Genomic DNA, 25,828 nt, shown 5'->3' with positions numbered 1-25,828 from the left:
TGAACCAAAAGAATAAAACAACAACAACTAATGACAATAAATAATGTGTTTATCTGCTACAGGTGAGATATATTATTTTTGGGTCTGAAGAAAGTGTCATGAGAATCATATATTCAACATAAATCAGCATTTATTGTGAGCAGAACTTACTACCTGACTCAACATTATACTACAAGAACAATCATTATTTGTTTGCTGGTGTGTCCATGCTGACAAACTGCATATATAAAGTCTAAAATCACCAATAAATTAGTCCAAGATACCTTAAAAAAAACACAGTGCATCAATATAGTTTACATTTTTTTTTTTTTTTTTACTGTGGTACTGAAGTAGGTTCCAGAACCATTTTCTTTCATGTTTGTATCGGTACTTCTACTTATGTAAAGAATGGGAGCACTTTTGTAAATGTTCCATCTGCTCAGGATGAAAGTATCGTCTGTGTACAAAGTTTATCTCTGCATCTATATTATAGGACATGTAAGGACTAAGATGAAACTTTCCTCAGGTTGAGCCCAAAAATGTTGGCACACTGTGTGGCTTGTATGTGATTTGGTTAAACAATATTTACATGTGGCGTGGCAACATATGATGATATCTACACTGCTGATTTTAGAGAAGCAATATTACATTTGCATTATGATACAACAAGGCTCAGTACTTAAAATTCTGAGTATTAATGAAGTGATTCGAAACTATTGAGCAGCAAAAAATAAATCTGTTCAGTTATGTTGCAATGTTGTTAAAAGGAGAGCTGATTCATTTCTGAGTCATTAAAATTCTAAACGTAAAATTCTCAGCATTCAGCATTGGATCTGTTGTTCAGGCTTTAAATGCTTTGAATGTGCTTGTATCCCCTATCTACTACATTTAGATTATGATTTCCACAAATGTTTACTAAAGTTGTGAATGCAGAAAACATGACCTCATTCTCCTCTTACCTTCTGTCAGGGAGGAAGTAGATTTTGACGTAAGGGTTCCTGGGCCGGCCGTCTTCCCTGGGTGGCAGGTCTTTGGCGCCCAGAATGGTGACGATTAGCTGATGGCCCACTTTGTCGTACCACAGTTTGACCTGCGGAGGCAAAGCAGAGACTGCCTGCTGAGGGACCACTCTGAGCCAACACAGTGAGAGCAAACTGGGCTGGACAAATGCAGGAGAAGACAACTTCATCAAGTCAGAGCTCAAGATATTACATGGGCATTGGTCTTTTTATCAATCAACCTCAAAATGACATTTTTGGCCACTGTTACAGTCTTCTCTTGTATTTACCCGTGAATAAAATTTGAAAAAAACTAAACAAAAACGGTTAAAATGATGCCAGTCTACATGCTTGGTAGGAAAATTTATCAAAGCTTTAGAAAATCAATAAACGATGGGACTCACTTTAGCAGGGGTAATATGAATTGATAATACTGGGAATGTGAAAGTGCAATGATCATTTTCACATCTGTGTTAAATATGTTTTAAAATACAAGTGTTTGTGTTTTTCATTTAAAAACTTCTCCTCGCAGGGAGGAATTAATTCTTTCCATCTGCGATAGTGGCGCATTTTATCAGATTTTTTCAGGTTTTTAATAGGAAATCAATCATGCTGTTGTGAGACAACTCAAGGACAGACCAGGCTGAAAGGGAAGTATGGACCCCAGCAGAAGACACTTAGAAGAAGAAAAAGTCCAACTAAAGCCTGAAAGGAATTTCATGAAATGAGAAGTAAGGCTTCTAATTTCTTGTCCATACTTCGATAAAAATATGATAATGGGAAAAAAAAAAAAAAAAAGGTGTTAAGAACTACCAGCTATACATGCAGCAACGCAGGGATAAGCATTCAAGACAAGTTCACAGTTCTGATTATAGGCAGAAACAGACAGCAGGGGGCTTTTGCTTAAACAAATTGTACCAAATAATCACTGACACTGTGATCGCTGAGGAGACGGAGCCCAAACTCCTCAAATATGTGAAAGAGAAGCTTCTTTAATGCAAAAACTAAACTGAGACTCATCAGCTGCAGTAACACACATTGAATGGGCAGTTCTGGTTGTGTCATAATGAAACATGTGTTTGCCTATTAAAGTGTCTTGTAGCTCATGATAACATTCGCACGTTTGTCATATCAATTGGGTGGAAAACAGAGCCTGACGACGACAACAACATGAGCATGACTTCTTTCTTTCTTTTTTTTTTTCCCACAGACTGTTGATTTCAAACGGGGCTGCCAACTCTCACGCGTTTGGCTTTAAACTCTCCCGCCACACATGCCTTCTCTCGTGCCAAGCTGTTTTTAGCTGAATGCTCAGCTTGTTGTACTTGATCCATGTACTGTATTAGTTTTATCTCAAACAAATCAGAAACTGTGCATTTTATCAAAAGCAAATATTGTAATTAAAAGTAATTCACCAATATTTCTTCATATTCGGAAATTTTGGAAATACTCCAATTACTAACATATAATTTCTACATCCAGTCGATATAGTAAAGTGAATGATAAAGTAGTATCCTGTGATCACATATGTGCTCATACATGAACCTGACTTCAAGACTAACCAGCGTCTTACTGATTGATGCAGGTGACTATGATCTGCATTTAAACAATCAGAGTTTATGATTGATGACTTCTAATTTTTCCCGGAAATCTACACGCAAACTCTGCTCGACCAGGAAATTCCGTGGACATGCTGTTGTTGTGCCACTCTCTCCCACCGGGGCCAAGACGCCACAGTTAGCATGACCTACTGAGCCAAAATATACTTCAATAGGAAACACGTTGGGCTGAAATGGACTGGAAATCTCATTTCATACATTCACACGTTAAGAAATTAAAAATCCAATCATTCATTCGATGCTAAAAATCCAACATGCACATTTTTTTGCAGACATGCACAAGTTCTCTGCTGGTAATCCCGTACAAAGTCTTTCTTAGGCAAAAAAAACGCACAAACATTTCTCAAATTTATAAACAAAATTAAAGCATGAAAATGAACCCTTTAGCTATCTGAGACAACAATAAAGACTGACGCAGGTTATTCTTGGGCGTGACCGTAAAAACAAAGAAAAGGGTGGCAAGTGAGCCCTCTTGACTGTGCCCTGTTTGAGGTTGTAATTTGGGAGGTACAATTTGCTTGTTTATTAAGTTTTAGCAGAAAAATAAAAATGACAATTTGGCTTGGGCTTTCCAAACAGGATGGTGGACTTGGCATCTTTTCACTGCAACATGAGCTCGCACAGATATTAGCTGCTAAATATCGTCACTTCATCTCACACATTAGTGTTCCTCTGTTTGTGTGTGAAGGCTTAAGAGTTACCACATGTTGCACTGAAGAACAACACAAGTCCTATGTCCTCCAAAAATAAAATTTACAAAGACACCCTTCAGCATTGCCCTTGAGCTGAGTCAGTGTTACTTCACATTATAGGGTCAATCAGTGCAAAAAGCAGAACATCAGGAAATGGAAGAGTGTCTCTTGAAATGTACTCAGATTAGTCAAGCATGCACTTTTTTGGAAATAATGATATGAATGGGTTAAAATTGTAATCATAGAAGTGATACCAAGAAATCAAACTGAAGGAAATGACACAATGCACTGCACTGAGAGGGAAATCTGAAGCTGCCATTTCCCCAGGAATGCATTTTCCATAGTATGGAAACAGAAAAAAGGCCAGTCAACAGTCAATGAGCAAAAACCAAACAGAGTTTGTGCCCTTCAGACAGGGCCGATTACCTGGACCCTAGGGGGAAAAGGCGTTGTTCTTCTACTAAGGCTTTGGCTCTGGATAAGCAAAATTAAACAGCAGGAAAAAAAAAGGAATACAAAAGAAAATGCAATAAAACCAAAACCCCACAACACAAAAACTCACAATACACTTGAAACACAACAGAAGTTTGTAGTTTAGATGAGAAATTGAGGCCAGTACGATTTTTAATTGCTTTTCTTTCGCTCTGTTCTGCACTGGCCCTTTGAGAAAATTACTATTGGTTCAAAACTATGCTTACATTCTTCTCCGGGCCTTTTCTCTTCAGCCTTAAAGTTTGCTTCACAATGACACTGAATCCATAAACACAATCTGAATAATACTCCCAAAATATCATACAGCTTTTTACAGTGTAGAATTACTCATCGGGCATAGAAAACCCAACAAGGCTTACATTATATTCAGCGTTTCATCAGTTTTGGAATTCCAGGTCACCCAGGAATACAGAACATGAACGTATCTGTGTCAGAGTTTCCAGATCGCAGAGAGATTTTCTTTATTGACTGAGTGCTACACAGTGGACCGTCTCTGTTACTGTGGGCCAAGTGACTGATATCCAAACCTCATGTCAGACAAACTATTTCTCATCAGGAGAACCCCCCCCCCCCCCCCAAAAAAAAAACACTCCCTGGAAGTTGAAGCTGTTTCCCATGTGGATCCTAAATTTGAGACTCGATTTATCTTTTGCTGGACCCATTTACCCCAGGAGGGTTTTTATACTAGATACTGAACAACACCCAGTGTAACCTGATCTACAGCCCTGTGCTGGTTTGCTGACGGGCCAGCTGAACAGGCTGAGTTATAGAGAGGTAACAATGCTTTTGATTAAGATTTAGAATTTGAGCTGCGTCGAACCTGTTCGGTCTGAATAGTTGGCTCGCCAGCATAAAAAGTGGTCAAAGTACCAACGCAGTGTGTATTAGTCTGCATGTGTAGTCAAAGTCACTTACTGAGAGCTGTTCTGACAAGTACTGGGGGGCGTCCCTCAGCATGCTGGGACTCATGGGGGACGTGACGGAGATGGACGGGCGATCCATCTTCTGAGACTCAAAAGAACTCGAACCTGACAGGACGCAAACAACACAGTCCGGTTATCTGGTGGTTATGTTGGGTTCAATACACACTCGGAGTGACATAAAGCGCTGAAATCGGTGAGAGACGACGATGGCGAGGAAGACAGAAAGACGAGAGGAGAGACGCATAGAGGGCAGGGACTCTCGCCATGTAAGAGACAGAAACATGAAGAGGCAGAGTGACAGAAGCAACTCACGCAGACGTTTCCTTCACTTGATGTTTCTGGGCTGATTAATAGGATAAAATGGCATAATGAAATCGGCTGAAGATTTTGACAAGACTCACTTGATTCCAGTTGTGCATGTGTGCTGTCTGGTATCCTTGGAATATCTCTGTAGGAAAAGAAAAAAAGACGAGGAAAAAGTGTGACACAGAGGAAAAAGGAGGGGATGGAGCGGATCAATTTTAACTCATGCTGAATGCACTGTGCTTTAATGACCGTAAGCACCACATCAGTCTTCATTCGGCCAACAGCTCCCTCAGCAGCACAAAGAGGGTTAGATATAGGAATTGACAAAGCAAAGGTGCTGCTTTCCACGACAATTTCCCTCTAAAAAAACCAACTGGAGGAGAAATGGCAAGTGAGAATGCAGGAGGCATTGTTCCATCCCATACAAGGCCAGAGAGGACAGAGCCCGAGCCGAGAAGAGGAAGGAATGGATGATAAATAAACACTCTGCGACTAAACACAAGCTGCGCTCCTTCTCTGACTTCCTTCAGCTTAGAAATGTAAATACAAATTTATTCTGAGTGATGGATGCAGTGATGTTGCAAGGATGAGCCTGAAAAGTATTAGTGTTAAAGATAAAATCTATTATTCCTCTATTTTCAGACATTTTTTTTATGCGTATGTGTGTCTCGCTTATTTTTAGATTAAATATTTTTATTACACTTTCTATCTTTCTGTCTATCAGACGACTTAAGAAGCAAATCTTTTAAATCTCTATGCTGTTCTAATACTGTCTTTATCAATTATTTATATCTGCATACATTAAATATCTTTATAAATGTATTCTTACTCACATACAAATATAACATATATGTTTCTTGTATTTTTGTGCTACTCTACTTAAGCTGATTTTTTTAAGGTATCCCTACCTCATTGAACTTTCTACTTTTCTTCACTACACAAATAGTTGTACTGTCTACTACCTTCCATTCTCAAAACTGATTCATTTCCTGTTTAAGCCTCTTTTAATTATGACTTAATGTAAATTAACAAAAAAGGAAAGAGTGTCAACACCAGAGAGAATGTGTTGAGTCCAGCAGGCTTGTGATGAAGAGATGAACCCCAACTTAATGAACTCCATATTGTTCACAATAAAGATATTGATTTAAACTGGGTTTGAAAATCTCAAGGTGGTTCGGGCAATGTCATGATGATTATTAGTATTACGAACCCTTTTCTGCATAAAGTAGTCTCTTTTCAAAACTCTCCGTTCTAAAACTGAATGTTTTATTAACAATAAATAGTACTTCTCTTGTATCTCAAATACAAGATTCTATTGTGACAAATATAGTTTAACAAGAAATAGTTGTAAACAGTGGTGGTCATCACCACAACACCCAATCAAAACAGTTAGATCATATTTTCACTTTTCACCGCTGCAGGTACATTTAGGAACTAGTACTTTCCTACTTGTACTTTTAAATGAGTCAAATCTGCTTCAGCGGGCAATCAGACAGGGACACCATGACTTCAAGTGTATCAGCAGGCAGGGTGAAAAGCCTCATAAGACATGCAAGAGGCCACATCAGAGTTTTAAAGCTGCACGTAGCCATGCTGGAAAATAAAGCCTGTCCCACAGACTGGATGCTGAATTTGTCCTGGTTACTGGTCAATAAAGTGGAGTATTTAGGACGATGGAGGATAGTGTATCATGAGGGGCTGTTGTATTCGTAGTATTCAAGTGTTTTACTCCTTAAAACCATCACAACTATGAGCTCCTTCTCAATCTCAAAAAGGGAAAGGCCACTTATTTATGCACATTGATAAGTTGCAGTTTTTTTTTTAAGTTTTGTTAAGTTTGTTCAGGAGACAAATAATTGTTTTGATCTTGGTAAATGCCTTTTCTTGTTTGTTTCTGTTAAATAGACTTAGATTGACTCTGTTCCACCATAATCAATGTTTTTTGTTCTGTTTTGTTTTAATAAATGCTGACTTCACAAGATAGATGTCTTGCCTCCAGGCACACTGAAGTTTAGGGCAGAGAAGGCAAAAGATTGCAGGTTTATTATGCTGCAATAGCACCAACTCTCTTCTATTCTCCTCCTGCATTCAACAAGGGAGCTTTGTTGCTTTTTAGTCCTTAAGTATAGGTGCGTCGTCTCACGCCGACAGCGAATTCTCACCCGATAGGCCGTGAGACCACCAGCTCCACCTGCGGCTCCGGCTTGGATTCTAGTATGATATTGTAAACTTCTTTAAAAGTGGCTCCTTGTAAAAGCTTTCCGTTCCACTCCAGCACCTGGTCACCTGCAGAAACACCACAAGCAGTCAGCATTGCATTGTCACATACAACAATTCAGTCCTTCACAATACTCATTCAATAAGTCATACAGAACGACAGGTAAACACTGAACCGAACAAGCGGTTTGTGTGTGCGCAGGTGTTTTAATACCTGGTCTGAGGTGTCCAACAGTGTCTGCTAGACTTCCTTTCCTCACTTTAGTAATGAAAGCACACAGTCTACCAGATTCTGTCATTTTGCCTCCCACCACCTGTAGAAGCAGAAAGGCGACTGGATTAGCACGTTTGTACAACCAAACTTGTGCGTTGCGCTCAACTGCAGATTTAATGCACTCCGTAACCTAAAAAAGATGTAGCATGAATATTGCAGCTTATAGGACAAAGACTTTTTTTTCCCCTTTTCCTGTTGATGTCATGACTTTATCCCTTGCCTTCAAGGTACGAATCCATAATAAACGCATTGTAAAGAGAGGGTCAATGGTAAAAGTGCATCACTGTCTTAAAAAATAGTCCTGTCTATGCTTTTTCTCCCCAGGGACACACTCTGGTGCTGCTCGGTGGATGTGGTAGCAGTGCAGGGCCGTGGGCTAGAGCTGTACTGTACAGTCCTGAGCTGCTGTACTCCGCTCGGCTCAGCTTACACTGGCATCATACAAATAAAAATCCCTCTTAATGGCAGCTGAATGCCAACATACAAAGGAGCTTAGGGAAGTCTGCTAAATGAAATGGCTTTATGTAACAGGCAGGAGCAAGAGAGGCAGGTTCACAGAGGGGGGGGGGGGGGGGGGGGGGGGGGGTGGACAGTGAGGGCGAGGCTGGCAGCCTAACTGATGGGCTGACTGGCTGGATTGCCGAGCTGGTTGGCTGTTGCTGAGCGGACAGAAATGCACAGAAGCACTGAGCAGACACAAACATGCCATTTCAGGAGACTCATTCAATCAGTAATGATTTTTCCCCATCTTGCTGCTCTCGCTTCTTTCTCTTCATGGCCCACCAGGCTCCTCTGGACTTTGCACTGCTATTTTTCAACCTGCAGTTTTATGCAACAGTGAAATGTGGAACTAAACATATAAGAGCAAAGAAATATCTTATTCATGTGGAAACTACACTAAAACAATAAACTGACATAAAAATTAAATGAGTCTGTGGAGACTTTGCATGTTCTTCTTGTGCGTGGGTGGGTTTTCTCTGGGTATTATGGTTTCCTGTCATAGTCCAACATGCATATAGGTTAATTAGAGTGAAGGTAAGTGTGTGTGTGACTGTCTGTGTCTTTGAGCGTGCCCTGCCTTTGCCTCGCACCCTGCAACTTTAACTTGGATGAGGCTATGTATAAAGACAAATGGATGCAATAGTGTACGGCAAAAAAACCTGAAACCGCTCGGTCAATATATTTTGCCAATTATCAAATTTTGACATGAACAACACACAGCTTCTGGACTAAATAGTTTTCTCTTTTCAGGTTCATCAAGGTAGTTTAGTGTGAGTGGGTTCAGAACATGATAAATGCCTCCTAACAATCGCTTCACTAATATTAATTAGGAATATAATCAAATCAATGATTACATATATTTTTGGATGTGGTTAGATGGGCTAAACACAAAGAAAAGTTAGGTGTGACTTGGGTGTGATTTGCTGGGAAGTAGGGGAGATAGTCCCACCCTCCAGTCAACGTATCACTCCATATGTTTAAGTTGTTTTTAAACACAGGAGGGGATAACATTTGTTTTCTCTGAATAGCCATTAAAATTACTTCACCAGCAGACTGGATTACAGATTAAATATATGTATCTAAAAATCTAACTTTAAATCTAAAAGTGAGTCAAACTATTTCCTACAATCTTAAACACCCTGCTTCCTTCACACTAAGCAGAATGTTTTTACTGATTTCTGAATTTACAGCATTTTCAGAACAATTGATATTGTAGTAAACAACAGATCTTCATGCAATAAATTACATTTGTTGATGGGTGCATGTTGTAGGTCTCCGCAACGCACACACCTGAAATATTTATGGTTGTCTTGCATTTAATTTTTCTGTATTACATCAGTATGACAATACATTCATGCTTTGTATTCAAATAAAACGTAAAAAACAAAAACAAACCCCCCCACGTTCTGTTTTTATCACAAACAGCTCCCCAATAATATATGAACATCGTAAAAGAGTAACATCTGTCCAGAATTCCTGGATATGATCCTGCTTTAAGTCAATGTGCCCCTTGTACATTTTTGCAGTAGGAGTAGAACGATGACAGCGTAGGTAGTGTGGTCTCACAAGCTCACCTTCAGACCAAGCAGAGCTCCTGAGTCTCGAGGCACACTTCCATCTTTCATGCGCTTGTTGAGCAAAATACGCCCTATTAGGCGATCCCCATCTTTGGAAGGCTGCCACGTCACCGGGTGCTACAAGGTCAGAGCGACAACACACCTTTTGTTTAACAACTCATACACTTGAATTTGATCACTTCAGACCAAAGCAGACAACTGTTTACAGTGACAGGGGGGCATGAAGGTAGAACTGAATTAGTTCACTAAGGTAACAAAGTTCACACAAACTCTGCTGATTTGTTGAGACTGCTTAGAGGCATTTACAGCACTGCATTCACCTAATTTAACCTCTAAATGATGCAGATTAATCTGTTAAATTGGGTAAAAGTGTTAATGAAAATGCAGTGATTTTATTAATGAAATAGATTTCATCAACAGCCAGAGCTTGTGTGAACCTGCCGGTGTGAGGGTGGAGTGAGCTTCATGCAGCGCCCCATGCAGAGAAAAGCAAGCAGCCCCAACACTCCTTCTCAAACCAGCCTTCAAACAGGAGCAGGAAGACCGGAGTCTGACCCCGGTGGTTCACTGCACACAAACATACAACCACCAGAGTGGAGTAGTGAGGGGAGAGCAGACAGTGAAAAAAAAAATAAAAAAAAGAAGAAAGGGGGGGGGGTGGGGTAAGAGGTGACCAATTATACAAGAAACAAATGAGCATCGGGTGCCAGGTTAAAGATCAAAAAGGATGAAAAACTGACAGCACAGAGTTAAGCCATGAGACACAGATAGGGTGAAATCACAGACGCGGCAGTGGAAGGGAAAAAAGAAAAACGAATGTTTTGAATTTCTGTGCAAAACAGATCCAATCTTCCCTGTTTTGTGTGGTTGTTTTTTTGTTGTTTTTTTTGGAGGGGGGGGGGGGGGTTTGTAGAGAAGTGAGTGAAAAATTGGGCGGGGTAGGAGAGTCCTTTCTGGACTGGGTGCTGTGGGGTGGGGCAGCAGTGTGAGAGGGACGGGCCTAAGTAAAGGTGTTCCTACTGCACTACACAGGACCGTTGCAGAGCAAAAAACACAACATACGGAGGAGAACGAGCATGCAACTAGGAGAGACCCACATTCCTGTGTGCCAAGACAAACAGAGAGGTTGTGTGTCGATGCTCTTATTTTCCAGCTACAGTCAGGTGTGTAGTTTTGGTTTGGGGAGCAAAACAGCAAAAGTACGAGTAGCAAGCAAAGAGGGTGTCCCCAAGACTTTTTTTTTTTTTTTTTTTTTTTCGGCAACACCAAGCAAGGTGGAGCCAAAAGTGACCAAACAAAAAAGAAACGAAATCGCAAGAGAAATCAATTTATACAACGGAAAATCAAATTAAAAACAAAACATCTCACCTATTTACACTTAGTGACAGAGAGCAAACAAAGACTGGATGGGAAGGTCATAAATAATAATAATAACAAAATGCAGGCTAGGATTGTCTCAGTACCTTCTCACTATGGCTATGCTCCTCGTTTAGGGTTGTGCTACTGCACGTATCAACTCCCGAGTCTTTAACCTGCGGTTCACACCATGCCAAGTCCTCTTCAAATGAGTGTCCCCCAAAGCGCACCATTTTCTTTTGCCTCTCAGATAAGGTGTGTGTCGGCTCGGACATAAATGCCTGCTCAATAGTTTTTCTTTTTCCCCTTTGACTGTCCCCTACAGGTGTGGGATAAAAACAGAAAGAAAAAACAGAAAAAACAACATGCAAAGGTGTAAATAAAACAAAGGAAACATGAAATGACAAAAGACTCTGGGAGAACGGGGGATGGGGTGAGGAGGAGAGAGACAAGGAGAGAGAGAGAGAGGAGAAGAGACAGATGGGGAGGTTAAAGGGGGGAGGGCGGGGAGGCGGGAGGGGAGGGTCAAGGCAGGGCTCCACATGTCTCACCAAAGACATTGGGGAGGCCTCGCTGCTATGCCATGACGCATGGTCCCACCAGTGGCCATCCAAATCTCCTGTAAGGTGGTGGGAGGGAGGGCGCACATACACGAGAGAGGACAGCAAGAGGGACCAGTGAGGACACAACAGAACACAACGTACAGACAGTCACAGACACACAAACAGGACAAACACACACACACACACATACGCTCGCACACATACTGCCCAAACTCAAAAGGCGATAACCATGTCCAACTCTAAGATCCCTGTGGAGAGAGACAGATTCATCTTAAATAAAACAAAAAAAACCCTGAAAGAATCAATGCTTATTTGACCACCTCAACTCTGTGTAGAAAGGAAACAAAACAGGCCTGGCGACATGGGAAATAGCCACCACTGGGCTGTCATTAACACAGACTTCAGGTTCTTATATGTATTCCTCCAGCACGAACCAGGAAAACACTGACCACATCCACACTGAAAACACAGGAAAGAAAATGACAATTTCCTTCAAGTATGCTTCCAGTGTTAACCATTCATGAGCCTGTTGATTTTTTCAGAACCAAATAGGTTAAATTTCAAATCCACCTGTCTCGATTTACTAAGACATACACTTCACAATACCAAGGAATAACTGCAGTGAGGACAGGGAAGTTCTTCTCCAGCCACAATCTGTACTCATAAATAAATGTTCTTTAACATCAGCCTGATAACAACAAATGAACTGTCATGGAAGATGAAGCCTTTGAAATAAATGAATGAGATTTTAGGATCAAACACGTTTTTCTTTCCTTGGGTAGTTATGTTTATGTGTTTTGCGACAGTTTAGGCGTTCAATAAATGTATCTCTCTTTAACCAGAGTCACCACAGCAACACATTTTGCCCCATAGACTCGGCCAGTTTTTAGACTGCTGCCCATTCCTGCTGCAACTGGGATTCAAACCCAAGCCCCCCGACACACAACAATACAAAACAATGGATATTCCAATTATCAATATTGGCCAAGGAAAGGAGATCTTGATTTAACGTGGCCAAATCATTTGGAGCTTTAACAATAACTAAACACAAACAGTTTAAGAATTTAAAGCAAATTGTTATTCTTGTAACTAAAATAACTCCCATGTCTGTTATTTGGACGGTTCGTCCTTTCGTGGATGCATATGGTCATATACTGTATGTTCCTCGAATTCCCAAAAACTAAATCAGAGAGGAATATTCTTCATTGAGAACAATGGATTTCATTTGAAATCAACGAGCAACCCCGTCTTTTGTTGGGCCTGAATTACCATGCTGTCAGCTTCTTATGCTACATCGGCTGCATCTACAGGAGGGAGGCGGGGCAGATCTCTCATGTGTTTAACTGGGGCTTCAAATTGCAATGCCACACAGCCTTAACTGACCTCAATCTAAAGTGCACCGGGGAGAGCTTTTAAAGATAAGGCTCTGATTACAACTTCTGTCGTAGTATCGGTGCATGCTGCAGAAAAAGATCCGACAACAGTGATATCACAGGATGGTGGATTCTCTTGCATTTTTGTTTTGATTCGTTGGATTCCTGAGTGAGCGGAAGGATTTACGAGGCCAGATTTAAGGAGTCCTGTAACCCTCCCTTTTGATGATGATATGATGTTTATATCATTAAAAAACAATGAGACATTTCTCTTCTATGAGATGAACATCAGCCTGCTATGATGGGTAGAAAACTGTCAGTATAACTAATTTTGTCAGTATTTGCCCTGTTCTTCCCTGTGGATGCACAGCGCAGCAAGATGACGACTAATTTCAATTTGATTAAGAAGCTTAAAAATCCAAACTAATTAAAAGAGTGAAGAACATTGAAATGAAGGTAGTGTTAAGGTTCTCAGTAGAGCGCGCTGAAGAGGTAAAGAAGGTTTGAAGGTGGAGAGAATTCTTCTGTTTTTTAGCCGTCTGACTGCCGATGAACAGTTCTCTATCCGGACACTGTAATCTGTAGCACACTTTACATTTAACATCCCATTATAAAGATACAGAGGGCATTTAAATGTTATTCACTTACACTGGCGGGTCATTTTACAGTTTAGAAACTAAGTGAATTAAGAAGCAAAGGGGAAGCTAAAGCACATAAACTGCACAGACACCAAGCATCCAGTAAACGGCTCGCGTTCATGTGTGCTAGTACATTTGTGTGTTTGCATCCACATATAGTAGAGACTCAAGGCCGCGGGCCTCAGGTAAGATCGTCTGGAAAAAAAAAACACTGCACTGGTACAACCCTTGGGCCATATACATCACATTTCCCACACTTCACTTCCCCTGCAAAGAGCTGTAGAACTTAATGGATCTATACAGGAGAGGCCTCCTTTCAAGCATTATCAGTCTAAGGATTCAATCTCAGGAAAATCAGGGAACTCTGACGGAGAGGCATAAAAATAGACTGCGTGTGCTTCTGGATAAAGAGGAGGCGGCGATGGAAAAAGAGGGTTTGAGGGCAAAAGAGAACAGGATTTTCAATATGGGGAAAATGGCTCAGAATAGAAGAGGGACGCTGGGTAAAGATAGAGTCACTGCGAATAAATCACACAAAAAAAAATCTAATGGCGCTCACTGGGCATCTGGAACAATGCAGGGTTTTGGTATCATGTGGCCAGAAGGGACCGAAGATTGAAACACCAATAAAAAGTAGTTATTGAGGATCCAGTTCACTACAGTTAAACACACAGTTCACTAAAGTTGGCCAGCTTGGATACTTAGAAATAAATCAGATGATTTTAACCAACATTGAAAATCATGAGGACGTTGATTAAATTAATTTTTTTTTTTAAATCAGATACATTTTGAAATGAACTGGAATTTTTCCAATTTAACATTTTGAGATGGTTGTTTAAAGAAAATGCTGCTTAAGTAGTTCTTCAATTTGGTGGCCAAATATTGTAGCGGAGACATTGTGCGATATCATTTTTGGCGGGAAAAGCAGAGTATTATAACTTTTCAGAAAAGTGAAGACATTGTGTATAATTTGAATGAAACTCATCGTAATGTAGAACAGATTAAAATCCATACTTAAATCAAAAGATTTTAACAGTTATACGTGACCTTAAAATGAATCCTCTGCATTTTCACTATCAATGCAAAAGATAACATCCCCACTTTATTTATTCATTTGGCTTGTTGGTGCATTAGCTTTAATCACTATACATCCCCCTCAAACAAACTGCACCATGAATAGCCCCAATATGAATGTGATAGGTTTCATGGCTGTTTGGATCGGGCCATGTTTATCACTATAAGTATCATCAAGTACTCATATAAGATTGCTTGATGGAGACTGGAGTTGCTGAACACGGTCCCCAGTTCAAGTCTGCGTGGAGATTACATGTTCTCCTTGTTTATATGTTGGTTTTTCTAAAAACATGCATTTGTGTCTGATTAGTAACTGTAAATTGCCAGTAGCTTTGACTGTGTGTGTCGTTTATATTTTAACATTGATTTTTAGTCAGTTTACTACAATGTAGATTATAATACTTTATTTGTCACAATGTCACAACTTTTCTGGAATTGTACTTGATACAACACTGCGATTTGATGATAACATTTAAGAAACAAATTCTTAAATCAGCTGATTACCCTCTTCACCTTCCAGCTGTTGATCTGTCAGCACCACGGCAGGTCAGTCTGGTATCCTTCTCCCAGAAATCAAGTAACTGGCCTAATGTGGTCATAGCAGTTGGAAGTGCGTGAGGCCTATGTTTAGGAGAAGTGGGAGGAAGGATGATGCATCTCATGTTGACACAGCCGGAGCTTTGTGTTTATGTCTGTGTTGGAGCTGTGAATCTATCTGCTCCGCAGCAGATCTCAAGGTTATATCATTCACAACTCCACCTCCACCTGCGCCTGTTCTTTCTCCTGTGACACTCCTCCACCTTCAGCGGCCCCCTTTCACCAGCCCACCCTCAGTGTTTGTCAGAAAGGATCTGAGAGGGCGCCAGCACACAGGCACGTACCGCCTTTCCTCCCCTTTCTTTTTCCTCGAAGCTTTATTAACAGTGGCACATCACAATTGGGCACTGATCTCTGACAAGGCACTGTGTGGTTTTTCAGAGAGCAGGAAACTCATCACGGCCATAAATTGTGAGCATCAGCAGTCTGCGCCCAGCCCTGCCGTTTCGCCCCGGCTCCGAGGCCCCGCAAAGTGCTGAATCAGGTCGAAGGCACAGCGCAGGCAGTGGCGGAGTTCACCACCAGCAGGCTCTCCATCACTTTGACGGCTCAATAAAAACCAGTGTAAACTATTAATTGGATCATTAATTATTGATGCTGTTTTTACTACAATTCAAGGGGTGAGAGCCGAAAAGAAGCAGGGGTGAAACTGTGTGCATGTTTAAACATAGTCGCCATGCTTGGAAGGTGTTCCAGCGACGCTGAACCCACCCGAGAAGACAAGATCCTTTACTTTTATTCTGGTAGAAAGGGATAAACTGTACTTTTCAGAGCTTGTGACACACTACAAATCCAACGAACAACTTGAGATGCAAAAACTGCATTGGATAACTATCTAGGACTTGACTAAGGTCGTCATTACACAATGTCCACCTGTCTGCTGCAGTTAGCCAACCATCCTCTCCTTTTCTGTGTGTTCGGCACTATTATGAGACTGCATGTCAGGAGAATCAATAAAGAGGAAAACACAGTGAGAGGGCCATCGCTATAAATCAGTCTCCTCTGCTCACAGACACAAGTCAGACCCATTACAGCTGGCACGCCCGCTCTCTTCCAGTCTCCTCCCTCGCTTCGACTGCCCCCATTCTCATCCCATCAAGACCCCCCCCCCCCCCCCGCAGACTGCCCCCCTCCAGGTGCTGGAGATTTGGAAGCATGACATGCACCCTACTGTTTCACAGCCATCTTATTGGTCCAGATGAGACACTGAACGGTCAAATACAGCCAAACATGGCCAAATGGTGCTTTCTCTCTTCTTTGTAAATCTGCTCTGTCAGTGTTTTTCCTCTTTCTTTTCTTTGCTGCTTTTGTCTTGCCTTAATTTTTCATTAATGCTTCAAATGTACAACTGAAACTATCTGATTGAAGAGTCTGTACTGTAAATTTGAGAGGAATTAGTTTTTTCCCTGTATCTTACATAACGGAGTCTATCTTGGCAGCAACGTTGTTTTCAAATAAACTCGTAGAATCATTTGAAGCCTTTATCAGACACTAAATTACAGGAGCCTCAAACATGTTGTACATTAATGAAACTGGCAATTATAAGTGAATGACGACGAGAGATTGCTTCACATAAGTGGCTGTCTGAGGATGTTCTGCAAGGAAAAGCTATACTTATTCGGGTCAAGAGTTCGACTTCCTCCTTTGTTTTTCTTCTCTCTCCTACACAGGCTGACCTGTGGAGGAGGCAGACAGACACAGACGGGAACAACACAACTTTGACCCTCAAAACAGCCTGTTTTTTTTAACCCCCTATTTTTGTTGCACAGCTACCTGTAAGCCTGGAAACTCCCACATCAATAATGTAGTGCCGGTGCTGGGCTGCTTCCCTTAGTGTGCAGAACAGTTACATAACAAAGCAAAGCAACCAAGTACCTCCGTTCTTCTCGACATTAAACATTTCTTGCATGTGGCTCGCATTTTGCTTTAACAAACAGTATTTTTTTGTATCTTATATATATTTCCTTTTTCAACATTTGTTCCCCTCTGTTTTCAGTTTTGTTTTTTTTACCTGAGCATTTCTCAGGTTAGGGCCTCCTGTGTTACAGATTTGATAACAAAATAGAATTAAGACAACTGTCAACAATGTGAAGTCAAAAATGTAACCGGCCAACCAAATGTTTTTTGTTGATTATATGCAAAGTGGAATTTAACTCAGTCATCCTGACTGTTTGCTTGTTGATATATAAATAAATGCACATTTCTCTAAAGTGATAGGGGAATTTTTATGAGTAATCTGCTGTACATTGCTATTTTCTGTAGCAGCTATGACTGGCCCATGGCTTTAGTTCATAAAAAGTATTTGATACTATTTGAAATAAACACAATCAGTATTTCACTTGTTTCTCCTGACTCATGTAAAAAACAAAAAAAACATATAAAAAGTTAGACTTATATTATATGGGAAAAATATATATAAAATGAAGAAAATGATTCAAATTTTTAAGGATGCATGTTTCAGGCTTATATTTGGGCTCACTTGGTTTGTTTCTGCTTCTTTTCATTCTAATCTGTTGATGAATTTAACAGTCTTTCAACAAGTGGTAACATTCAAGATTGTAAATCAAAGTGCAGCCTCCATAAATCAGTCAAATGGTCAGAATACGATCCTAGGTAAACCAAATGTACAATGATGCAATGAAAGAGTTAACCAGTCTGCATCAGGTTGTTTAGTGGTTATTTTGTCAAAGTAATCCTGATGAAACTTAAACTGCAGCTAACATTTGGGATTATCACACAAGGCTTTTTTCCCCCATTTTTCCCCCAAGTACCTAGATAAACGTTGAACGTGCTGAAACTTATTCTTGGAAATCTTGTACTTATACTACACACAGAAGAAACACTCACATCACTGTTTTAATGCTGAAACGGTGTGTTTGAGAACTCACCAGCACAGCAGGCAGTGAAAAAAACATTAAAAGTGCTGATGTAAGTCCGGGTCAATCTATCCTCCATTTTTTTCATCATTCTCAGTAATAATCCGTTTTCCCTCCCTCGCTAAGTGGGCTGAACCATAATCCTATTGTCACCTTGTAATGGGCCACTTTACAAGGATTTACATCAACAGCTTGGTAACAAAACAGTATGGAGTCAGGGTTAACAAGCCCGGTCAGTGTGCTGCAGGAACACATATAGTCACCCTCTGCTATTTTATCACCTTCATTTATTCATATGCTACAGTGATGATATAAAACTACCCCACAAATGCAAGTGTTATTAACTCAGCACACCTTGTTTCATTAGATGCCCACACCCCGGCCCTCTCTTTGCTCCCCTCTTGTCTGTTGGGTTACGTAACATTTGCCCATTAGCACAGGCTGATCATGTGCAAACAGCTGTGGTAGGATGTGGTAAAGTGTGCCAAAAGACGGCAGCAAAATAAAGAGAAAGCCTTGAGGGCAGTAGTGCTACACTCATTTAAAATTGCAGCCACGCACGTAAACACCCATCCACACTGAGACATATCTGGCTGGCTCGTGAGCGCGCGAGCCTCCTCCTCAAAGGCACGAGAGCTGTGAGAGTAGATTCATTAAAAACAAACACAGAACGCAGCAGTGCTCTGCACATGCAGGGCTCATTGTTTTCAATTTTTTTTTTTTTTTTTAATGGATTGTTGCATAAAGTGTTGCTTTCTTGTATAAGCAGAAGTTTGATTTAAATCAGTGCTCCTACACACATGCAAAAGCTGATATGTTTTCTGCATAAGAATTGACTGTTAAATCAAAGACAGCCCTTCAAGAGACATTTTGAAAGAAATTAAAATGAGCTGTTGATCCTCAGTATCAGATGAGAAAGATAGTGACAGAAGAGGTGTATTCTTTCATAAAATCATCAATGAACACGTTTAAACTGGAAATAATGAGCCCTGCACATAAAAACAAACATATACATAGAAAACAGGCACACACACATCACATGTATAGACTGTGGACAGGGGAGTCTTAAAGTTACACAGCATCTTAGTCAACAGCAGCATAATGAGTTAAAATCAACACAAAACAACAACAACATTAACAGTAATATCAAAAGTCAATAAAATATATCCATTATTTAACAATCATGTCAGTAAAACAGGAGGATGAGGAACAGGATGGCACATCAGTTCTTCCTGGTTTAATCTGTATTACAGCTGAATAAAGCCATTTATGCAGAGAGACAGTAGCAGAAAGGGAAGAGACAGAGTGAGGTTGGAGGTGTATGTGGCTCCTACCTTTTTCACTGACTGACTCACTCTCTATCTCCACGTCCTCACAGCTGGTGTACTCCGGAGTGGTGGCCAGTTCCTCCTCCGAGCTGCTCAGTGACACCTGCCGCATCTTCCCTCCCTTTTTGGTTTTGTGGGGTTTGGGGGGTGGCGGGCGCACCGACTCCGACTGGTCGGAGCTAAGAGAGTCGTTTCTCAACATGCTCTCCATCTTCTCCCTCTTGGTCTTACGGACAGCCGAACTAGGATCCAAATGGTGCTGCTGCCTCCTCATGGGATCCCCGCTTACACCCATATCTCCCCTCCGCAGATCCCCTGACCGGTCACCCAGCACAGGACTGCGGTGTGGCGTCGGGGGGCTGTGGTTGGAGGTCCTGTGACCTCCAAGGCCAGGGCCCATGGGCCCCGGGGAGGACCGGTCGACGGAATAGGATCGCTGTCCCACCATAGGCGGCCGGCGCTCGGTGAGATGCTGACGGGACAGCCGGATGGGGCCGGGGTCGTCCTGCTCCGTGTACGCCAGAGAGACATCGCTGTGGCGGCGCTCATGCCTCAGCCGGCCCACCTCAGCGTGCATCCTCATCTGCTCCTCGTAGGGCTGCGGCTTAACGGGATAGCGGGCCAGGTTCGGATCGCTGCGATAGCGCGCCTGGAACTCCTCCTGGCGCTGACGCTGGAGGTCATACTCACTGGGCGGTCCGTCTAGCTCCTGGTCAAGCGGGTATTCCTGGGAGTGCCAGCGTCCAGGACCCCGCCGGTCCCGGTAGCCCATCCGCGCTGCATCTACATCATGGTACATGTGTGGGCCCCGCGGAGCCCGCCGAGGGTCCCCATCTCCATAGTCGGACGGTGATCTGGGCATGCCGCCGTCCGTCGGGGCATACTGCGAGTGATCACCCCCCTCCCTTTGGTCGTATTTTTGGTTTGGATCCCTGGATGCAGATGGGCTTCGTTTCCTGTCAAAGAGAGGAACAGAAGAGTTACTGGGTGGTCCAATCAATTCTTTTAATAAACATTAGTCAATAGTTATCGATAGAAGAAATAAAGCTGAATTTAGTGTGAAGTTTACATTTTTTACACAGCAAATAAAAGAAATGCGAGGCACCATTAAACTTTAAACATTAACATTAACATTAACATTAAAGCTTATATTCATTTGACTGCTACTCCACTAAGATCAGTGGCCCAGTTTTTCGGGGGGAACTCATATAATTATTGTATGGAATATCTACTATTAAGCTTGAGATCTTAAGATTTCTTCAACTTGCTAAAGATATAAATAAGTTAAGTTGTTGGTTGAATATATATATAAATCTAAACAACTTCACTTGTGCTGTCAGCAGCAAAAATGATTAAATCACCAGTAATTACAGCCTACAAAGTGGTGTGAGGACAGCATTTATCTCCAGGTCAACTTGGGAACTTGAATAACCCTGATTGCTATTAGCGTTTAGAACAAATCTTTGTGTTGCAGGTTTTAGTACTGTAACCTACAAACCTATTGATTGTAATGTTGGAAGCCTAAATACAATTGCTAGGAGGAAAAGGCAAATAGTATTTTGAAAATAAACTAATCCTTGGTTTTATGACTGAGATTTTACAACCGCTAAAGTTCCAGATTATAATTTAGTAGGATCAGCTAATGCAAAAACATGTAATGAAGTAAATATGTTGAAAAATAGGATTACAAAATGCTATAAAAGTGGAAGGGTTTCTAAATGCCCCCCTCAGTCTCTTTGCTATTTTCTATTTACTCAACTAGTCAACCAATTTTGATAGCGCAGGAAAAAGCAACAAAAAAAAATCCCAAGTTGTTTCGTAATGTATTTTTTTACCATTTCATATAATGTAATAAAACCAAAAAACCCTATTAGAAACATATAGAAAAAAAATAATAAAAATGAATCAGGGCAAAGTGAGCAGAAGCTATTTATGTTGTCGAAGACTCATTTCTGCAGCATTGTGTAGAGTCACTTCACTTTTCCCTGGACTATACAGACCTCAGTCACTGTCAATACATTATGAAAACCTGCACCGTCTCTGTCTATACACACACCCACACCCACACCCACACCCACACCCACACCCACACCCACACAGCAAAAAGGGAGAAATAACATGACACAATGATATTCTCCTCCGAGCACATTTTGTTTCCAATTGGGGGTTATTATTCTATTTTACATACATATCTTATATACTACCTGTCAGCCCTGACAGGATTGGCATTCATAACCATAAGTCATATTCTGTTAACAATAGCTAAAAAAAAAAAATAAAATCCCATACTACCAGAATGCAGAGAAGTAGAGCTTTGAACCACCATATGCTGGTCATTGAAGTGCCTCCCAAGCCTTCTCCAGGATGACTGTGCTATTGAATATAAGATTCAACAGCGACTCACATTTGTAACGTGAGCGCCTCAGTATCGTCAAACACACACTGTGAGATTAACTTACAGCTTCTCTATTCTGCCGTCACCACAGAGTACCAACGTCCACATGTTTGACTACTGAAGAGAACTACCAGATGTTAAAGTTATCTTGGGAAAATTAAGATAAAGATGCATTTCTTGCACATTTTTTGAATATTACAGAGCCATCATATCATAATGAATCTGGTCAGGGTTGAATTTGCTTAAATTAGAATATGGTTACATTTATATTTCACTTTTCATTATCTAGTTTTTCCTACAGCATCTGACTATTTTCTTGATTTTGTTGTGCGTGTTCAATACTTCATATCATTTTCAAGTAACAGGATGGTGCAACACTAACAACATAACCTGCCTGGATATGATTATACGTCTAAATTTAATGCTGTAAGCATGAGTGAGTGTGTGCAGTTTCTAAGTTATGTGGAGAGATGTGGAACTGCAGTGTTAGCTGATAAATGATTCACAGCTTCACAGTCTGCGTTTATGTCCACGGTGCAGTGAACATGCAGATTGTCGAGTTGTGTCAGGATTTATAAAGCTCTGAAGAGGTTACCCCTTTATTTAACGCGGGATGCTTTGCCTTTTGTTGAAAACCTCTCACACGCTGAACTTGGAAGAGATCAGCTAACACAAGCAGCAACAGCTTGCATGAAATCATATAAGTAGTATATCTGTCTAGCCACATCGAAATCAAGTGGAATCTTCACATGAGCGGTAAATTCAGAATTTAGACAACACTTAGCTTAATCATTTTCAATGCTGACTGCAGTCAGCACTCTCATATCCTGAGAATTAGCTGTCAGTCATTTTATCATTGTCTGGTTGTCTGAAAGGAAACCAGCCAGGAAGCGGATGAAAAGCCTGGAGGAGGCTAACTGTGCGTTAATGCATTTATTCTTTTGTTCAGATTTAATTATTCATAAGCCACTTTTCTCCTACATTTCTCCCACTTTTCCTCCAAAGTAATAATGACATTTGGGTGAGGGGGTGCAAAAGCTCTGCGAAGCATCCCTTTAATTTTGTACCTGACAACTTTCCATAAATTTCAAAGGGCTTCATAAATCACCGCTGTCCGCCTTGCTCACTCGCCAAGGTAAGGACTCCTCACGTGTGATTGGCCGATTCGCTGAAGGGGACAGAGGAGGTTTGGCCTCTGCCTGCTGGATCACAGACCATTCAGCAGAGTCTGAGCGTAATGGATGTGCAATACAATGGATAGAAGCACCATGGCAGGGCACGTGTGGACTAAGATGCTTTTTGTGTTCTTTGTCTTGAGTTTCTCTGTTGAACACTGAATAATCTCACTAAAGCGAAGTGCCAGCTCCAGGGAGAGACAGAATGATGAACGAGCACTGTGTACAGTTCATGAACTGCTGTACAGTTAAAATATGGGCTGTTACAGAGGGGAAGAAGTTGAGCAATAGTGCAGGACCGAATGTGCTTTCCAACAATACTTGTACATAAAAGCAAGTTTTACTTAATATTGGAAGGAACAAAACATCATGTTAAAAAAACCGGGGGAAAAAAAGACTCACAAATGGAATGAAACTCGTGTTTGTGTTACATTTAAAAATATATTGTGCTACTTTAAATATAATCACATCAAAAGGGATCTATGGTGCAATTTTATTTTTTGTTTCTTTTAATATTTTACCAATGTTTATCATCTGCATCGAACCTGGCCAGTGTGTAGAGTACGTTGTGGACAAGCCACCACACATCAGCTCGAGTTAGAGGACAGTCAGTGTGAAAGGATAATGAAGCGAGTGTCAAATTATAAACAATTGGCAACTTGAAAACTTGATGAAAAAAAAAACTGACTTCCCTCCTGCCATGCCGCTATGGTAAAGGAAAATATTCCTGACAGCCTCAAGAGTTGGCTAATAATCAATATGTAGGAATTAGAATTGAGATATTGTGAATACCTGCTATCAGAACTGAGAAGACAAGAAGGTCTTAGGTGCCTTTTTTTAGAAGACCTGACAGTGACGTCCACAAGCGGCACAATTGATTAGTGACTTTTTTTTTTTAAAAGATATCAAAACATTGCAGTATTAACAACACATCCAAGCATACTGGTGCTTTTTACTTTCTGTTTCACTGCAAAACGAATACCTTCTATTCTCTTTTGTATCTAAATGCACTTGTGATCCATACAAAGCGGGTGGGGGGAAAAAAAATAAAAAAAACACATGAGGGCTGCTGCATTATTCATGAGATGCTCCCGGACACTAACTGAGCGGCGCTTCATTCACAAATTCAAAGTGAAGTAGCAGCAAAAATTATACACTGGAGTCAAAGACAGGCACTGTGACTTGGAGTGGGAGGGTGGCAAATGTGCGACATGCACACGAATGGTTTCTTTTCAGTGGATTGTGGATGTGTGCGCGTGCACGCATGTGTTCACCAGCATCCCCGTGCATTTGTGGCAGTGCGAGCGCGAGTGTCTGTGTGCTGCTGCTGCTGCAGCTGCCGCTTAAGAAATGCTTCACTTTGACTCACGGGCTTGTCCTGAGAGTTTTTCACGCTAATGCCCTCTCTGGGATGTGCCTTGAAATGCTACACCCACAACACACCCGAGCACATAGTAGATGCACATAGCAACGGCAAGAGACATTAACAAACCGCCATTTGACAAGCTCTAACTCATCCTGACACAAGTATCACGTTTCCCTGCTCCCGTTTAGCCTTGTACGTCCTTCCTGTCCAAACAGAGAAACGTCTCTGGCAGCGATAGCAAACAAGCTAGCAATCCCACTCCGCTCTCCCAGCGTCTACATTATGATGCTAATGCTTTCTGCACTGAACAAGCCTCCGAAATACATAATTGAGAACTAAATTTTGTACACCGCACACCTCCGGCACACTGATTTTTTTAAACTCTGTCATCACAGGACACACGATGAAATAGAGAAAGGAGACGTTACACATGAAAAGAGACGGATGGAAATTAAAGGGAGCGTGAGAAATAAAGATGAATAGATGTTCTAACTGTGTTCTGCTGCTAAACGCGCGGCCTGAGTACACACACGGTGCATGAGGCTCGGGCATGAAGAGGCAGGAAGCGGCACCATCAGATTATGACGCTGCACAGAAGCCTTGGCTGCTGCAATGATTGAGTCACGCAGCACACAGCGACACACTCCCTCCATCACGCCCTCTTATATAGCCAAGATTCATGTGTATGATGTCACTACAGACGTGGCACCGGGCCGCAGCGCGGGCGGCGTGGTGTGCAAGCAGATCGACGAGCAGTGAATCAAGCTAACAGGCCAACAATAGAAGCGGCATGTTCGCTGTCTGCATGGTACATTATGGGAATACAGGCAAGGGCCTGGATGCATTTGTGCAGTTGGGGATAACAGCACACCCTGCGACTGCCGTTGTCATGCTCTGAGCTAACTATAGACACCCTCTGCCACAACAGACAAGGGCGGCGGTGACGGGGAAAATTTCAATTCAGAAAAGGTGAGAATAAAGTTGTTAGTACCTAAAGTATCTATGAAACTGCTGCCAAAGCTATTCTTCAGAAAATAGTGTTGTTGTTTTTTAACAACTCAGATATTTTGTTGAATGTGGCTTCTATATTTTCTTCTCCCAGTCGTATGTACCTTGAGCACTCGAGATAATTCCAGTTATAATCATCTTTTTCAAGTACACTGTCCTTATCAAAAGCGGCATAGTGTATCAAATCCATGGCTCACAAAAATCATGGGATTACACTATGGCCCTAAAAGATTAAAAAGTGCGACCCAAAAAGATTAGAAGTGACCTGACATGCTCATTATGATAAAGCCTTTATGGGATGTTATTTCCCACAACACAACACTAAAATAAATACAATATAATAAAATTAAAAAAAAAAAACTATTTATTGAAGTCCTTGATGTGCTGTGGGGTAACGAGAGGCAGGGGAGTGTTTCTGCTCTAACCTACTGATGGGACCGGATCACACTATGTACATTGAAGTGTATGGTTCAATATTCACATTACAATGCAGAGGCTAGT

The 25,828-nt window shown here is 41.3% G+C and overlaps 1 protein-coding gene across 4 annotated transcripts in view; it reads right to left on the bottom strand.

The window, feature by feature from the left end:
* rims2a (regulating synaptic membrane exocytosis 2a) overlaps nucleotides 1-25,828 on the bottom strand; it is a 153,849-nt gene that overhangs the window by 55,340 nt on the left and 72,681 nt on the right. For 2 of the 4 annotated variants that reach the window (XM_080471055.1, XM_080471053.1), the window contains 8 exons: nucleotides 19,390-20,339; nucleotides 11,042-11,253; nucleotides 9,576-9,695; nucleotides 7,441-7,540; nucleotides 7,172-7,295; nucleotides 5,105-5,151; nucleotides 4,696-4,808; nucleotides 939-1,069 (listed from right to left, as the gene is read on the bottom strand). In XM_080471055.1, the coding sequence (XP_080327181.1) occupies nucleotides 939-1,069; nucleotides 4,696-4,808; nucleotides 5,105-5,151; nucleotides 7,172-7,295; nucleotides 7,441-7,540; nucleotides 9,576-9,695; nucleotides 11,042-11,253; nucleotides 19,390-20,339 (1,797 nt within the window). Of the gene's footprint in view, nucleotides 1-938; nucleotides 1,070-4,695; nucleotides 4,809-5,104; nucleotides 5,152-7,171; nucleotides 7,296-7,440; nucleotides 7,541-9,575; nucleotides 9,696-11,041; nucleotides 11,254-11,485; nucleotides 11,554-19,389; nucleotides 20,340-25,828 lie in introns of all 4 variants that reach the window. The other 2 variants (XM_080471052.1, XM_080471054.1) reach the window with 1 other exon arrangement.

The sequence above is a fragment of the Lipophrys pholis genome (assembly GCF_963383615.2).
Source record: "Lipophrys pholis genome assembly, chromosome: 9".
NCBI classification, from domain to species: Eukaryota; Metazoa; Chordata; class Actinopteri; order Blenniiformes; family Blenniidae; genus Lipophrys; species Lipophrys pholis.
This window is presented reverse-complemented; position numbering and strand designations above follow the sequence as displayed.